We start from the raw sequence: 19,026 nt of genomic DNA on the forward strand, positions 1-19,026 counted from the left end.
ACACGTTAGCACACAAAAGGAAATACATAAAGAGTTGAAAGCATGGGTATGCCTTAATTCAGTGGTTTCCAAAGTTGGGCAATTCACATGTTTTTCATCATAGCTGGTGATGAAGGCTTCTGGGAATTGCCATCCAAGAACATCTGGGTCACGCAAGGTTGGGAACCATTGTCTGAATAGATCATTATCACATTACCTTTCTATGTGTGGCAGTGGCACAGAAGCACATGGGACAAAGGTAATAAGAATTTTATCCGGACTAATGCAGACTTTGACAATCACACTGCAGTGCAGGCCTCTGCTAATGTTAGATCAGATGATAAACCCAACAAAGGAATTTTCACAGCCAATTTATAGAATAGAATGCCAGAGAAACAAAGAAATGAGTGAAGCAAGATCATCATATCACCTATACAGAACTGCTGGATACCACAGTGATTTAGCTATCTGGCTGCAGAGCCAAAGGTTGGGAGTTCAATTTCCTACTGTGCCTCCTTGAGAGGGGCTGGACTTGATGATCCAAAAGGTCCCTTCTAGCTTTGCAGTTCTAAGATGATGATGCTATCGCCTTATGGAGTGGACCGTATTTCACAACTCTTTCTCTGATAGACTCAATATTTCACATTTGTTTTGCATGGGACAGGATAACTTACTATGCACAGCATGAGATCCCACAAAGTTTGAAATCAGAAAGCATTCACTTCAGGGGGCAGGGTATTCATTGGTTTTAATCAGTAATTTAGTACATTATAAAGAGGTTGTATAAAAGGGTTGTATAGTTGTGCTCCCAAATACATTTGGGAAGGGGGAGAATCTTTGGGTACTAGTTTGCGGTTCCCTTCTAATTTCTTCCATGAACCACTGTTAAAGCCAGGCTATTAGTTTGTTGGGTTTGAATAACAAAATGAATTTCATTATTCTACACCCATGACACATTAATACTGAATATAAAGTAAGTACTGTGTAAATACACTGAGAACAAAAGTCCAATTCCTCTCTCTGGATCTGTTTTCTTATTATGTAAGGTTAAAACAAAGGTCAAATATTCGGAAAGCACTGGAAGGTCCTAAGGATGAGATGATGCTTTCAGTCAAGGTCTTCCACAATTAGCCTTGGAGGGAATCCAGAAAAACGATGTTACAAGTTGGCACCTGTGTCCCAAAAGCAAAGCTACATCATCTACACCTATTACACAGATGGCTTCATCAACATCATTTGTCATTTGGGGGCTTCTTCCTAGCTTCCACATCTTTCTTGATTTCTTCAAACTTTCTTGCAATGTTTGGAACCTATGAAGAAAGTGGAACAGAAGATTACATTTTTTTTTTTTTTTTAGGATTATGGAATTCATAGTTGAAACTGCTTGAGTTCAACACGCTTATTTATTATTATTAGTTTTTATTAGACTTCTACCCTGCCCATCTAGACCAAAGGTCTACTTTGGGTGGCATTACAAATTTTTAAAAGTTAGACCAATAAACATACGCTCCAAGATGGTAAAAATGTAGAATTTAAGCCTGCCGAAATAGCCAGGTCTTAACTTTACTCCTGAAGATACCCAGAGAGGGAGCCAGGTGGATCCCCATGGGCAAGTTGTTCCAGAAGTGCGGGGCCGCTGGCGAGAAGGACCAATTCCTTGTTCTTTCCTTCCAGACCTCCCTCAGCATTAGGCCCCTCAGCCGCCCAGCCTGGCTGAAATGAGTGACTCTGGCAGAACTGGGTGGGAGGAGGTGCTCTGCCAGATATCAAGGTCCTAAACCATTTAGGACTTTATATGTCACCGTTAGGACTTTGAAATCAACACTGAAGCAAATGGGCAGCCAATGCAAGGCAGCCAGAGTGGGGAAAATATGGTGGTATCTTTTTACCCCGTAAGAAGTCTTGCCGCCATATTCTGCACCATCTGGAGTTTCCACGTTAGTCTCAAAGGCAGCCCCACATAGAGTGCATTGCAGTAGTCTAATCTCGAGACTGCAAGTGCATGGTGGTGAGCATCCCCACATCAAGATAGAGACACAGCTGGGCAATCCACCAAAGATGGAAGTGTGCAGAATGGACCACTGACACCACCTGAGTTTCCATGGTGAATGCAAGGTCCAGATGTACACCCAAGCTGCGAACCTCACTCTTGGCGATAAGAGTCACCCCGCCCAAAAGAAAGGGAGTTTCCCAAACCACTGATGTCTGGGACACCCACCCAAAGGACCTCTGTCTTGCCCATGTTCAGCCTCAGTCCATTCTCCTGCATCCATTGCTGAACAGCCTCCAGGCAGTGCTCAAAGGATGAAACAGCATCCACTGTTGTTGGAAAAAAGATGTATTGCTGAGTATCATCAGCATACTGATGACATGAAGCCCCACATCCCCTGATGACCCCTCCCAGCAGCCTGATATAGATGTTAAACAGCATTGAGGCTCCACGGGGCCGGAAATCTCTCTACAATCTGTAGTCTCTGGGGATGGTCCTCCAAGAAGGAACTGAGCCAGGCAAGAGCCAGGCCACTGATTCCCAACTCGGAGAGCCTCCCCAGGAGGTTACTGTGGTCAATGGTATCAAAGGTGGCTGAGATATCAAGGAGGGCCAGCAGAGACATTTTGTCCCCATTGGCCGCCCTCTATAAGTCATCATGATGTCAGCTTACACATACCACCTGGAGTGACCATTAGTCTGATGGGGGGATTTACACGTTTTTATTAAAAAATAAATAAATATAATTCCACATTTCCAACACATGAAAAGTCCCACTTCCCATTTGTTTAGTAACTACAAAATGTGTTCACTTTGCGAAAATAGGTTTGCAATCCAAGTACAGTGGACCCTCTACTTAAGGAATTAATCCGTATTGGAATGGTGGCTGCAAGTCGAAAAGTCTGTAAGTCGAATCTCCATTGACCTACAATGCACTGAAAACCGATTAATCCCATAACCAGTGGTTTTTATTCTATTTTTATTCCATTTTGGTTTTTTTCTGGTCTGTAAGTCGATTCTCTGGCTGCAAGTCGAATCTAAATTTTGCAGCCACAGAAGTCTGTAACTCGAAAAGTCTGTAAGTTGAGCCGTCTGTAAGTCAAGGGTCCACTGTAAACTGACTTACACAAAGACAATGTCAATACAATGTCCACAGCAGCAAAACATTAAAAAAAATACTCACATCATAGTTCTGAGCCAGATACACCCCAAATACATTACCAAGTACAAAGCCAACCTAAGGAAGGGAAAAAAATAATTAGACAAGAAAGATTACATTTTCCCCTCTCTTTCCCCACTAGAAGATGCACTTCTGAAATATAATTTCTTTTCCACCAGATCTCTTAAAAATAGTATTTTTGCAAGTTTCAAAACAAACCTGATTCTAATTAGATTGTTTGTCTTGTTCTCTGCCAGCCTCTTTGCCAAATGGTTTCCCGTAATGCTGACGTTTCCTACCATGTAACCTATATACAAATAATGAATTCCTGCAACCACTGTCTTCAGTTTAAATGAAAAACAGGATTTTTGCAAATTACCAACACTTCTTTTAATTTGAAACCATGTCCGTTTCAAGCTTGGGGAAGACCTCCAGGAACTTGCCTGTGGCATCTGAGCATCTCTGCTTTCGGAATAGCACCATTACTCTTTGGTAGAGCACATGCCTTCTAGACTGAAGGTTCCAGATTCAAATTCTGATACCCCTTGATAGACCTAGAGAAAGAATTCCACCTGGAACTATGGAATACGACTGTGAGCAATAATCAGACCCAGGCTCCATTCTAGCCCAAGAGGGTCTACTCTTGACTCCATGCATATCCCTTTAATAGTAATCATGTGCTGTCAAGTCAATTCAGATTTATAATAATAATAATAATATAATTTATTGTCATTGTAAGTATATACACAGTATACCATACAACGAAATTCACAGACACCCAGAGACCAGACACATGCACACACATAACATTCCCCAAACACTCCCCACCCATTAGAAGTCCCCCACTAAAAATACAAACATCTACACCTCAGGCCTTTGGCAAGCCTTTCAGGGTTTTCCAGGTAAAGAATACAGAAGTGGTTTACCCTTCCTTTTTTTCTGGAGGCTCCCAAGAACAGTGCAGCTTGCCCAAGGTCACACAGGCTGGCTCTTCTCCCAGGAGAATTACATTTTTATCATGTATGTAAGCCATCCAGAGTAGACTTTTAGGGGGGGTGGGGTAAAAATCTAATAAAAGTCAAGTAAGGAGGTCCAGTGGGGAATCAAACTCCTAACCTTTGGCTTTGTAGCCAGATATGTAAACCACTGAGCTGTCCAGCCAGCTGCACATAATATCCCTTTAACCAGAAGAATGTAACAATTTCCATTCATCTCTTTTCCCAAATCCAAGTTTCTCAAGCTAGGATTTTTCGTTTATTTTTTTGGGATAATAAAACGAGTCCTAAAATTTTGTGGTTTCCAAAAAGGGGCAAAAAAATATTTCAGTGCCTGCGGTTCATAGCTTTCCCACATGCGGATCTATTCTTTGGCTGCAAAACAAGCTGCATGTTTTAGGGACAATGGAGAATAGGGACATATGGGCCGTAAAGTTCCAGTTGTTTTAAAAATGGGACAATCAAATGTCCAGTAGTTGCTTTAAAAAAAAACTGGAAATAGTGTTCCAGGAAAAAAAAAAGAATTTATCTCCTACCCCCTTGTAGAATACAGTCGTTTCAGAACTGAAATTAATTCCAAGTTGACTGCAAAGCAAATGTTCCAGGATTCCTTAAGAGAAGTAAAAGGGGGGGGGGGGGGACTCTTGCCTTTTCACTGCAAATCTTAAATCTTTTCCAACCTAGCACCCTACACTTTTAATCATCTCCATCCAGCATGGCCAATAAATCTGCATTACTGCCTCTAAGGATTGTTTCCTATATTCTTTGATATATCATATCTGCCAATGTTACTCACAAATGAGTAAGTGAAGCGAGAGCATTTAATCACACAGGCCGCTTATAACTGGAGCAGGGAGGGGGCACCCCCATATGTAATCTAAACATTTAGTTGCACTGAGATGCTCTGTCTTTAGATCTAAGATCATCCAGTTATCATTTCTGATAAATAATGCTTCGGGAAGAGGCAATCTGTGGCACTAGAGCTGATGCTGAACTTCAGCTCCCATCAGATCCAGCTAATATGACCAGTTGTAAAAAATTGTGCAGATGCAGGCTTTTGCCCGAATATATCTACCTTTCTCTTTAGCATGTTAGAAAATAGACCAGATGTGCTACTAAAACCATTAAACATACAGCAATTTTTCTGTGTACATGTTCAGCTGTCTACACGGCCCATCAACCAAACACCTGTGATGGTGAGAAGTATAGGATGACTAGGAATGTGCTGGCTTTTAATTCAAAGCTTTAGGGTCAGGAAATATTAATAGAAATGAACAAGTAGGTGGATGGAATAAAATGAAGTGACATAAATGTTCCTTTTCTCTCTTACACATGTTTTGTTTTTCTTTCTGCAGCAGGGTCCTCTACTCATCTACACCCATTTTAGTTTGAGTTTTCAACATTTCCCCCCCTCCCCTTTTAGCACAGAAACACATTCAGGTGACGTAAGAGACCAGGAGGTAGATAAATGAAAAATCCTATAATATAACCATATTCTATCAAAAAGCAACATCTGATCTCTTCTGGGCCATAGTCTTTTTAAGATTAATGAAATACAGTGGTGCCTCGTTAGACAGTTACCCTGCATGACAGTTTTTTTGCTAGACATTGGCTTTTTGTGATCAATATAGTGATTTGTAAAACAGTGATTCCTATGGGGGAATTTCGCTGGACAATGTTTGGTCCCTGCTTCGCAAACCGATTTTCGCTAGACGACGATTTTGACAGCTTCCTCCGCGCTCACAAAACAGGTGTTTTGGGGACCTAAGCTTCGCAAGACACCTATTTAAACAGCTGATCAGCAGTTCGCGAAGCGGCTTTCCTATGGCCGATCTTCGCTAGACAACGACGATTCTTCCCCATTGGAACACATTAAACAGATTTCAATGCATTCCAATAGGGAAATGCTTTTCGCTAGACAATGATTTCACTAAACAGCGATTTCAGTGAAAACGATCATCATCGTCTAGTGAGGCACCACTGTATAACAACAATTGCATGCCATCAAGTCGATCATGCCTTATGGGGACCCTTCTTAGGGTTTATATAAAGTATCCAGACGTGGTTTACCACTCCCTTCTTCTTGAGGTGCTCTGGGAACTATTGTATCAGATAGCTTAAAGATAAATAAAAACCTTAAACTTGAAGAGAATGACAGAAGACCAAACAGTGGACAATGCTAATCTATTAGGAGAGGTCCTCTGGGCTGCTGTTAATAAACCAAAACAAGCTTCAAAGACAACAGAAAATCCACTTCTTTTCAAAAAAATACCATTGTGTATCAGTGGTTTAGGTATCTGACTGTGGAGTGAGAGGTTGAGAGTTTGATTCCTCACTGTGCCTTTGTGACAGGGTTGGACTCGATTATCCATAGGTCACTTCCAGCTCTGCAGTTCTAAGATTATTATGATTATTATCTTCTAAAAGGCAGCCAATGCTGACCTCTTCTGAGTTCCACATTTCAACTTCGTAAGAGCACTCAAGTGAATTATTCCTAGCATGCCAAGTCCATGTTTTCTCCCAGTCTGAAGTGTATCCCCCTATAACTTTGGTTGTATCTGCTGAAAGGGGTAAACAACAATTAACTCATCTCAGTCAATAGCCACCTATACAGACTTGTAAGAAAAGAGGATAATGCAGGGATGGGCAAAACATAGTCCATGAGCCATACACAGCCTGCCAGGTGCCCCCTACTTTTTTCAAAATTCAAGTTTTCTTCTGCCTCTTATGGAGTGCGAGAGAAAATTCAGGCATGTTCTTCCCCATGGCATATCTGACCCTCATTTAAAAAAAATATGCAAATACAAAGTATGGTTAGCCTTCTTCAGAAGAGGGGAGGAGAAGGTTTGGTAGGCATGGGTGCAGAGTGCAGACCTCCTGGGTCCAAGATTGGTGCTATGCAGCCCTGAGACCTCTAGAAGTTGTTCGAAAAAGACTAACAACTCAGCTAAATCTCTCCCCATTGCTGCTACATGCCATGGGCTGTTCTTTCTGTCCCATAAAGCTGAAAGGATGAGATAATTCTCATGCAGTAAGGAAAGGATGGAGACAACATCATGAGCTTCAGGAAGTTCTGGACAGCAAAGGCTTGACACTGTGGTCCTCAGCTCTATTTTCCTGAGAGTAAATGCATGACTGCACTGTATGGCACTTGTAGCATATTGGGCATTGCCTTTTATTAGGCCAGACTATAAATACACATAATCCAAACAAATTACAATCTCCTGTTCTAACTGGCTTGAGGCTCACCAGAGTCACAGGCAGAAAATTTTCCCATCACTTGCTACCCGGACCTCTGAACTGGAAATGCTAGGGGTTGAAACAGCAACTTTCCATGTGTAAATCGAATGTCAAACCAGTTTCTTTGTTCCCTTAACAAATGGAGAAAGCCACAGTGACCAAAATAGCAAAAATGAGGTTAAAAACATACTGCTGCAAAACTGCCATAGCAGCCTTCATAGTCTTGTAGGAGTTCCAGCTGTTTTCAGTTGGCTTTAACAAAAGGCCATCCTGTCCTAGACAGGAAAATAAATACAGAAACCCAAGCTGAAGTCCAAAGCTTCACACTAAAAGAAGATGACTAATTTACTGAACTGGCATAGCATATCAGTACATATACACTTACAAATGCATCATGTACCTCAAAGTTATTTGCTTCATTCTTTGATCTAAAATATCACTATGCTTTTAAGAAGCCAGGAGCCATTTTGTCTACTTGGAAGCTAAGAGAGCCTCTGATTTCACCTCCTCTGCAAAAACACATAGACAAGCATTTCACACTGACAGTAAATTTGTTTTAACTGATCCATAACAAGGCTTCCAACCCATAAGCCAGGTCTATAATGACAAATCTTGAAGAAGTTACTTTTCAGGATTATATCTCCCAGAATCCCTCAAACACTGGGTGGGGGATTCTGGGAACTGCAGTTCAAGAGAAGTACTTTTCTAAGCTTTGAACTGTAGGAAACATTTTTGAAACTTGTGCTAAATTCCAGTGAGATGCCTCCTGTTTTCACTGCCTAGAGTGCCCATTTGCCACTTTTGTAATTACCCAAAATTATGATGCATCTGCCCCAAGACATTTATTGGTTAGGTAATGCTCACTCTACCAGCCCTATAATTTTTGAAAAACAAACATCAAAATGTCTAAAAACTGTCTTTAATTCTTCTACATGCACTTACATGTATGGGGGGAGGGAATGGAAAGAGACTGCATCAAAAGAAATCACTCTTATGAAGAGGAGAAAGACTCAAACCTAGCTCATCTCCGCTAGAGAAAAGCTGGCTTCATGCCCCCCAAAGATCTTAATGCACATTGGCACCATTCCATCAGCTAATGGTCGGAAAAACGGACAACAGTCTTATTCTGTTACACAGTTGCTAGAGCGCTGCACTGGGCAGTTGTGTTTTTTTTTTAAAAAAAAACAAACTGAAAAGAGTCAAGGCAAACCACAGATCATAAATGTATCTATACAAGTATGGTGCGGCTGCCTTCTGAGTTACCTCTGGCCACAAGAAAATCCATCCCCATCTTTTGCTGGGCAACTCAAATATTTTCCTTGGTCTTCCTTGGCATTCCCACCTATTTTGTTTTCTTCTTGTTCTACATCCCTTCGCGCAGACTTCCTTCCATTAATATTTGAGGGAACATTGACTGCTCCTCGTGGTTCAGCACCCTTTGATCCCAAGGCTTGTTCTGCTTGTTTCTGGGTAATGGAGACCAAACTACTCTCGCTGTTCGAATACCAGAAATATTTGAATAGTTCTTCAGCAAAATTTTGGACTTTCTGTCTCCAATTATACTCTCCAAGAGGAAACAAGTCACCCACAGAGGAAAACGGCTCACAAAGATGCCAAGGACAGTTAGAAAGTTAGTAAGGCATCACTTGTGGTCATCAAAAGAGCAGGCATGGAGAGCAGGGAGGGAGAATGTTTAACTTGTCTTGACAGCAAATACTGCACTTGTTTCAAATCGTCGTCATCATCTGCAGAAAGGATCCTATGGATAATTGAGCCCAGCCCCTGTCAAGGAGGCCCAGTGAGGAATCAAACTCCCAACCTCTAGCTCTGCAGTCAGAGACCTAAACCAGTGAGCTATTAAGCCTGTTTGTTACAGAACATATGAGTAATCATACATTAACTCCAGAGATGGGGAGGGAGTTGAATTCTATGCACAACTACTAAAAAATAAGTCCTACCAATCTGATGTCATGTACTCCCAAATAACGAGAAACTTAATCACCAGGGATTTCCTGTCAGTGGGTTTAAAGGGCAGCTGTGGCCCTCCAGATGTTTTTGGACTGCAGCTCCCACAGTCCTTGACCACTGGCTATGCAGGGTAGGGCTGATGGGGAGTTGGAAGGAAAAATATATCTTAAGGGCTATGAGGGCAACCCTCCAGTTTTAAAAGTCTGCATGCTTTGATAGATGACTGGTGGTTTTCGCTAGATTTGTAGCTGGATAAGTTAATGAGCTGGAATATCTGGCTGGGGAGGCAGGGGTCAGGAATTCAGTTCCCTACTGTGCTTCCCAAGGAGAGAGTCAGCCACCATTACCTAGAGTGTGACTCATAGAGTTATTCACTCTGCCATTTATATGGCCTTGGGCAACCTGCCCAGTCTCAGAGCACCACCAGGATGGACCAGTCAACTTTTTGAGTACCTGCCCTATTGTTATTTGCATACAAGAAAGAGGAAGGACCAGCAGTATTAAAAATCCACAATTTAAAGAGCAAGTTAGGAGAAAAAAAGGGCTGATGAGCATTTATATGGCTTGCCATAACTCTCCTAATGTTATGCACAGCCCTAAAAGAAATACATAATTAACTTTGGTCTTTTGAAAAACGAAAACAAAAGCACTGTTTACAAGAGGATGCCTTTATCTCCCTAGGACAGTCTTAACCAAGAAGGAGGAGATATTGGCATTTCATGTAGGGACACTGAAGAGAAGACAAAATGCATCAGCTTCTCCTCACCCCCATTCTCCCAGCTCTCAAACACAAATCAGAATGCCTTAAGACGATTTTTATCACTGCTTTTCAACACAAGGTTTCAGGCATCCACTGCATCAAAAAAAAAAAGTTTAAGGCTCTATTGATGGTCTTATAAACACAGATGACTTTAATGAGCTTCCAATTTTGTTTTGGATTGCAACAAGTGAGAGAAAAATCAATAATGCCAACAAAGGCCGCTCTCTGTGATTATGCCATGTGGGCTGTTTCTATCAACAAGAAAGAAAAACAAATTAAAAAATCAAGAGAGAAATCTCATTACTTTAAAATTTTATACATCTATATACAAATTAACAGATAGTCTGTGGCTTACTGGAATTAAACATGAATGGAGGGAAAGCATGTGTAGGCCTATCGTTCCCATACTGTGCTTTGAAAGGAGCTTAAGCGTTAAGTAATTTGATGTGTTCTTACATAAGCACATGCTCTAAGATCCAAGCAGTAGCAGAATCTGAACCCTATTCACTCATTCAGTACATAAGGATGCCAAATACATGAGAGGGCTCATTAGAACGTGCTTGTAAAGCCCATCTTCCAGGTCCACCAACAGAATCAGTTCCATCAGTGACACTAGCAGAATTAAGATAGTTCATTATGAAATTCAGGGTAGCACATGTGGATTCCCTTGTACCTACTTTATCCTCAAATTTACCCTGGGAGGTAGAGCAGGCCTCTCAGTAAGGTCTCTCAGCAAGTCTCTCATTTCATGGACATCTTAGTTCAAGAGGGTAAATACTAGGTGATAAGGATACCTGATAAGGTAATGGCATTTCCCGTCTAGTTGCGCTGGCCGACCACGGAAATTGTCTCTGGACAAGCGTTGGCTTTATGGCTTAGAAACGGGGATGAGCACCACACCCTAGAGTTGGACACGACTGGACTAAATGTCAAGGGGAACCTTAACCTTTACCTTAAGGATAACTGAAACTTGGTGGCATGATTCCCATGATTGGAATACAGCACCTGAAGGATAGAAATTATTCAAAAAGAACACAAAGGATAGAAATGGAAGTAGAGTTGCAGTATATGCCAAAACTTCATATTCCTGCACAGAAATACAGAAGAATGAGCTCTGTTGTCCCATCAAGAGCATCCAGATTAAAATACTTGGGGTGAAGAAGAAAAGGAACATGGTAGTTGACATCTACTACCAACCACCCAATCATGTAGAAGATGAGGATGAAACCTTTGAAAAACAAATTGCAAGAATTTCAAAAAGACAAGGTAATAGTAAAGGGAGATTTTATTTATCCTGATATCTTTTGGGAGGCAAATTCTGCCAAATACGGCCCTTCCAAGAAATTCCCAGCATGTGAGGCTAATCGTTTTCTTTTATGAAAGTACAGGAAGAAACTAGAGGAAAAGCTATCCTTGACTTGATTCTAACCCACAGAGATGGCTTGGTACAAGAAGTAACACTAAGGGGAACTCTGGGGGGAAATGATTTCAAATAAAAAGAGAGTGTAGCCGCATAGGTACGCTGGATTTTAGGAAAGCCAATTTGCATAAACTCAGAACAATGATAAGTAATGTCCTATGGCAAACGATGTTAACAGGAAAAGGAGTCCAAGATGGGTAGTAGTTTCTTTAAAAAGGAAATACTAAAGACACAAGCAATTCCAAAGAGAGAGAAAAGGTGGACGACAGCAAATAAAGGCCAATGTGACTTCACAAAAAGCTCAGAGAGAACTGGGGGGGGGAGACACATAGGAAGTGGAAGGAAGGCCACATCATAAAGGAAAACATAAAGTACAGAAAAGGATCTGGATTTTCCACATACCCAGCCACTGCTTGTCCTATGCATGCCTATCTATAAATCCCAATGTGCTCAGTAAATTAATATTTAACTCTGTAGCTTGATAATTTATTGTATTTAATGATTATGTTCTTATCAAGGTTTAAGAAGTTGTACAGAAAACAGTTAAGGACAGAAATGAAACATGTAGCCTTCAAATGACTTGCTGGGTGACCTTGGTCCAGCTGTTCTTTCATAGTCTGACTAACCCCATAAGACTGTTAGGACACTATCTCAGACCATTAGTCCTTCTAACCAGTACTGTCTATATTGATAGGGATTGGTTCCCTAGGATTTCAGTCTTTCTCAGCCCCACCTAGAGACATGATACACTGAAACTGGGACATCTGAAGGAAAACCATATGCATAGGCTGTGCCCCTTTTACAGAAGACAAATCCAGATACGCCATTTGATTTCTCAGTGGAAGGAAAGACCGAAAGAACTGGGCATGTTTAGCCTCGAGAAAAGAAGACAGAGGGGAGATATGATAGCACTTTTCAAATACACGAAAGGTAATACAGAGGAGGGGCAGGATCTGTTCTGTCATCCCAGAGTGCAGGACACATAATAATGAAATCAAAGTACAGGAAGTCAGATTTAGTCTGAACATTAGGAAAAACTTCTTAACTGTTAGAGAATTATGACAATGGAATCAATTACTTCAGGAGGTGTGAGCACTCCAACACTGGAGGCATTAAAGAGAAAATTGGATAATCATCTGTCAAATCTGCCTTAATTTGGATTCCTGCATTGAGCAGGGGGTTGGACTCAATGGACTTATAGCTCCTTCCAACTGAATTATTCTATGATTATAAAAGGACGAGACAGAACATATAGTTAAATTATACCTGAGTCTGTGCTCTCAAGCAGAAAAGATATTTTGGGGGGAAATCCAACTGTTCTCTTTATGAAAGTGTGTTCCTGCTGTTACAGTTTCAAAGATATGGCACACCATAACCTCTGAACCTGGCATGCATCTCCAGTAACTGATCACAACCTGACAAAAGCTCAGCATCAATGCATGTGTGGAAAGCCTTGTGTAACATTATATTGCTAGGAGAAAATAGTCAGAATACCATGTGTTGCCCTTGCCCGTTCCACAAATAACACTGGGCATTAACACCGAAAACTAACCAGACAAATATGAAGAAGTGTTTAAATCCCATTTCTTTCAATGGAAAGTTAAGTAGGTGTTCACTCTTCCTTGCTAAAATGAATGTTGTTCAAAAATTGTCACTGCTAGCTCACCCCTAGCTTTTCCTTCCCCACACAAATACACGGACAGAATAGCTGCTTTCAGATCAGGGTGAATAACTTTGACACATCAGGTATTTTTGGATTGCAGTTCGCATGATCCTTTGCCACTAGTTGCACTGCTTAGGGCTGATGGGAGTTGCAATCTAACAACAGCTAAAGATCCACAACTGCCTACCGATTTGAGGGTTACTCAAGCATATTTTTATAATGACACTGCCACACAATTAATTAAAAAACAAGAAGTTGTGTGTGGTCAAAGGCCAAGCGCATGCAAGCTGAAATAACTTCTATAAGTTGTGTACAGTGATGATTGAACTGTCTTGTTTTTAATTGGTATTGGTAAGGAACTGCTAGTTGGTTCAGTGGCTTGGGTAGCTAGCTGTAGAGCCAGAGGTTAGGAGTTCAATTCTCCACTGTGCCTCCTTAACAACGGCTGGACTCAAGTGATCCGCAGGGTCCCTTCCAGCTTAGGAGTTCTAAGATGATGGAGATGATGTAGATCTTTGTTAGCTGTCTCAGGCACCAACTGATGAGAAAATGGGATACAATTTCAACTAATCATAACAATATCCATCCAAACGTTAAATCCTACTGACTTCCATGAGGCTTATTTCTAGAGGAATGCACGCAGGATTGCGTCCTTAAGCACTTTTTAAACCTGTGTTCAGCGCACCACACAAGAGACTGGAGGGAAAATATCTTATTATATGTGAAAAGAACAAACCTGTTCAAGCATTTGCCTGAAGAGGTCATTGCTGGTGTCCACAGTGATTAGTGGGGAAGAATGTAGAAAAACCAGTGGCAGGCAGAGGACAAAATTGGGTATTCACATATACCAGCGGTTCCCAATGTTGGATCCCCAGCTGGCCAGCACAGCTAGTGAAGTCTTCTGGGAGTTTTAGTCCAAGAACATCTGGGGACCTAGGGTTGGGAACCACTGATATATGTAGAGAGAGTCAGGCATTTTCGCATACTGATACCTTCTACCTGTTTTAAGGAGACAGGCAAGGGTGGTGGGTAGAGTTAGCCTGAGGTAGGGCCAAAAACAAAGCTTGCCCAAATGGAGAAGCCACCACTGACTTGAATTATGGAGGACTGTAAGCAGTTATCCAAAGTAAGTTAGGAACCTTGGTAAAACAGAGGACTCCATCATATCTTCCCATGCTCAGGCAAACTAAAGGAATGTTTGTTGTGGGTTTTTCGGGCTCTTTAGCCGTGTTCTGAAGGTTGATCTTCTTGACATTTTGCCAGTCTCTGTGGTCGGCATCTTCAGAGGCGAAACGTCAGGAAGAACAACCTTCAGAACACGGCCAAAGAGCCCGAAAAACCCACAACAAACCATTAGATCCCAGCCGTGAAAGCCTTCGCAAATACATTAAAGGAATGTTTGTTGCAATATCTTTCTCTCTATTTATGGCTCTCATGCATTCACACAAACACCTGAACAGGGCTAAGCTGAACTTTGGATTTAGACTTAATCTTGTTTATCTAGGGACAGAGAGAAAAAAGGCAACTCAGAAACTTTTAAGAACTTTAAATATGTTGCAGATACTATGAAACATGACACGTATCAGTTGCATAGGAACATGTTTTTAGAAAAACACTGCAAACTTCAGGGACAAAAATTCCTTCATAGGGCTTGAGAAAAAGATGCAGAAGAAACTGTAACATTGTTCTGGAATTTATTTAATAACAACAATGTGCCATCAAATCAATATTAAATCAATTCTGACTTATGATGGTAATCTCTCCCCCCCCCCCTTGACATTGCTAGAATTGTGACCAGTTTGGGTATGATTTGCCTTCCTTCTAGTTCAGTACTACAGTTTAATCTGCATGATTTTTTCTCAAGGCCTATGAGCTTTTGTCCCTGTTTTAATTGGGCAGACAATTAGTAGTTTCATTAGTTCCACATAAAGAAAAATACATGAACCCATGCCTGTATTTTTCTTAATAGTGTACACGACAAACTGATCATATACTTTATAAATAATATGAGACATGATCCACCTTTCTGCCTACACTGATGGTTCAATATAGAGGTCATATTTAAATACCATTATTAGAATATCAAGTCAAGAAAACTAGGGTTTTACCTTTGCTTTTAGGAAAGGGTCAATGGGTTCTATCACTGATGGAAGATGCTGTCGGGCTGTATGTAACTGATAATATAATGCAGATTGCACACATAGATTAAAAATGACACATTCCTTGGGGAAATGCAGCTCTGCCCTTGCTTGATATCACTTGAAAAGACAAGGTAAGTCCACAAACACATTGATCACATTTGCAAGTTGTTCCACTGTACCAACTAGCTAAGTATACCCACATTTTTGCAAACCTGCCTACAGTCAAACAGCTAAGTTAGCTAAATCTGATAACTAGTCTTAAACTCTTAAAGGGTTACAGCACATCTGGTCTTGCCCCATTTTTTGGACTCTAAGCAGGGCCTGACTTGGTTGTTATTTGAGATCTCTAAGTAGGTCTGAGAAAGAATCCTGCTGAAGCCTTGGTAAGTAAAGGGCTAGAACAGTGGTTCCCAACCTTAGATCCTCAAGATGTTTCTGGACTAAAACTCCCAGAAGCTTTCACCACTAGCTGTGCTGGCCAGTTGTAGTCCAAGAACATCTGGGGACCCAAGGTTGGGAACCACTGGGCTAGAGGGACAATGGCCTGGCTGATCAGCTTCCTATGCCTCTTCCTGAACTCTCACCAGCACTCATTACAACAGAAGGAAAGAGATGGAAAGGGAACTATGATCATCATCAAGTTAACGTCTGAGCAAACAGCTTCCATCTGGCTTTGGTTTGTTCCATTAGTCACTCTTTCGCAGCCTAAGAAAATGTGTCTGAATTTCCTTGTCTTCATCTTCCCTCCCCATCCGCTGTTCTTTTTCTGTTATGCCTTCTAGACTGCAATCCTCTAAAGCACAACTGTCATTACTTTTAAAAAATATGGGATGCAAGTTTAAAGTGAGAAAGAGAGAGGTGTCAATTTTTGTAACATTAGTGGGCAACTAGAAGACAATACTTAGCTGACTCAGAGATGAATGACTGATCTAATGGGATTAAGTTACAAGACAGCACACTGAACATTAGGTTGGTTCCAAGGTTCAACCTTGTGATAAACTCCATAGTGGGAAGAGCAATGGAATTAACTACCAGGTGGTAAATCCCTGTTTTCAAGGTGGTTACACCAAAGCTTAGAAAAAAATTTACTCCTTGAATTCCAGAATGCCTAAACAGCACAGCCACCAGCAAGAAGGCAGAACCAGTACAATTCAGTCAAAGAGAATACAAAGTCTCAATACCCTAGTATATTAGTATGTGTGGACTTCATTCAAAAGCTTTCTGTGTTCTGGTGGCAGCTGTTAAAGTGGAACAAGAAGATCCATACTTAACCAAGCTAGCTGAAGGGATCCCCCAAATGTACAATCATTTTAACACTGGTGCTCCTCTGTTTTCAAACTGATAAAGCTTGCACTGCTGCTTGCTAAATGCAAAATGGCATTGTTGTTTTAGGCCCTCGGACAAACCAATCACATGGATAACACTGCTTGGAAAGCTGAGGGACCACAACACCAAGAAGGCTATGGAGCAAAAGTTACACTCCTGAAATAAAGGAACCAATAGTACTAATTCCAGAGGCAGTAATTTAGTGTCTGGGCTTATCAGTTAGGTCTCCACTTCAGCCCTAAGTGACTTTTGGAAGAACAGGTGTATGTTATACTGTGAGGCCCACATACAGGCCAAAATCCTGTTGCTTAGTTTGGTAAATCACCCTAGCATACTTCCACTGAATCAATGGGGACTTAGTGAATCAACTCATTTACAAGCTCTATTGACTCAGATGGGCCCACACTAACTGCAAATTACTGTGCTAAAGTAAGTCACAGTTGGTATAAGCCCATCTGAATCCTAAGCAAAAGGATACTGGCCATGTCTTTTACCATTTCAGTTCATAAATCTCATCTTAAAGTTCAAGAGCAGTATTCTTTGAATACAAGACAGTGGGGGTAAAAATGGGGAACAGATCCTGTTTGGGAGCTTCTGGAGATACCCCAGTGGCTGCTAGCTTGCCAATTGTCATGCTGCCCAGGAATGACGGGAGCTATCATCCCATCTCTAGAATGCACTGGTTTGAAGAAAGCTGGCAGGTCTTACCTTCACTAGGGCCAACAAAGCAACTGCTTTCTGCTTTGTTGTCATTGCTAAATTAGTTTGTGGTTTTGCTAAGCATGTGTCCAGAGCACCTAATCCCGACCAAGAGGCTACAATTACAGCGGAAGCTTCTAAAAACTACCCCAAAAAAGTGCCATAAAGCACTGCAGACGTAAGGATGGGGTTGAAGCTTGTCGTCTTCGTTAAGTCCTAAAGTAATTCGTTAAGTAACTGAAACTAGGAAACGGGAGGAGAGTGTCATATTGCACGTTCCTCATATTGCACAGATCTTTTCCAAAGTTACTTTCCTCCCCGCAACCTATAACTCCCTGAATGCTCCAGTCCACTGGTTTCCAACCTTGGATTCCCAGATGTTCTCGGACTACAGCTCCCAGAAGCCTTCAGCACTACCCGTTCTGACCAAGATTTCTGGGAGTTGTAGTCCAAGAACGTCAAAGGATTCCAGGTTGGGAACCCCTGCTCCAGTCAACATGGGCAATCGCCTTCGGCAAACCACTGTCAAGGTGCAATCCTGCATCTATCTATACTCAGCAATGCAGTAAAATGCCACTGTTTTCAGCAGGGCTTACTCTCAAGAAAGGATGCACCAGAATGCAACGTCAGGACATCGATTTTTTCCATCTCCTGGTGGCAATGGGAAGGACGGAGACCGCCGACCTTTCTAGCCGGTCTCTTCATCGAAACCGAGGTTCCTTCCCGCCCTCCCGCGCTTTTCCAAGCCCAGGCGCCGCAGCCCTTCAAAAAAGACTCACCAAAAAACGAAACATTGTGACCACCCGCTACGGCCGCCGCCGCCGCCTCTCCCTTCGCTTTCCAAGGAGCGGAAGTGAGGCTCAGAGCGGCCTGCAATTTCTCTTCCGGGTTCCCGCCTTCTCGCCAGAGTCTACATTTTTCTATTGGTGGAGAGCTGGATGGACGTCTCTCTTGCCCTATCCGCGTTTCCTCTGACTCTTCGTTTGACCAAGTCCGACCATCTTTTTGTCACCGGCGAGGAACTGATGGCAACTCGGTCTCATTATTTCATTGGGGGGGACGGGATTATATGTAGTTTTATATTATTTTGCGGCAGGTGCCGAAGTACTTGCTGTGTCTGATATATTGCTCGACGTTTAAAATATTTAGATTGTTTCAAATAATTAAAGGTTAGACATAATCAAGGGGAAGGGCACCTACTTAAACGTGTGTATGCGCTTCTCAAATGAGATACACAAAGTCATTTTATGCTCGGTAACTAGGAGGGCTGACTCCACACACTGGGCTTATTTTCAGGTATATTTTTTATGTTACATGCTTTTAACCTGCACCCGACTTACAGCAATCCTAATAGAGTTTCCAAAACAAGTGAGATATTTAAGTTTTCAAAGATGTAGCTGCGTTAAGTCTGTGCAGACAAAAAAAATGAAATATCGGACAAAAAGGAAGAAGACATAAACGCTATGGGGCCTTAAAAGACTTAACTGCTGTATTTTAATGTGAGTTTTTGTAGATCAGGTCTTTGTTCCATGCAAATTCCCATTAAAATATAGCGGTTAGCCTTGAAGGCACCGTGACAGTTTCAGTCTCTTGTTTTTATTTGTTTGTTTTATCTGCTATTTGATATTTAAGGACATGTTTTAGTATTGTCAGTCTGGCAATGAGTTTCCATGGTTGAACAGGGAT

The 19,026-nt window shown here is 41.6% G+C and overlaps 1 protein-coding gene across 1 annotated transcript; it reads right to left on the minus strand.

Moving 5' to 3' along the window:
* Positions 1 to 710: 710 nt before the first annotated feature.
* STMP1 (short transmembrane mitochondrial protein 1) lies at positions 711 to 18,245 on the minus strand. Its single transcript, XM_020792180.3, has 3 exons — positions 18,120 to 18,245; positions 3,153 to 3,206; positions 711 to 1,289 (listed from the first exon to the last, which is right to left on the minus strand). Exons 1-3 carry the CDS (start codon positions 18,132 to 18,134, stop codon positions 1,212 to 1,214), a joined length of 147 nt encoding a protein of 48 aa, XP_020647839.1. The 5' UTR covers positions 18,135 to 18,245; the 3' UTR covers positions 711 to 1,211.
* Positions 18,246 to 19,026: the final 781 nt, after the last annotated feature.

This window comes from Pogona vitticeps, chromosome 5, assembly GCF_051106095.1.
Source record: "Pogona vitticeps strain Pit_001003342236 chromosome 5, PviZW2.1, whole genome shotgun sequence".
NCBI lineage: Eukaryota > Metazoa > Chordata > Lepidosauria > Squamata > Agamidae > Pogona > Pogona vitticeps.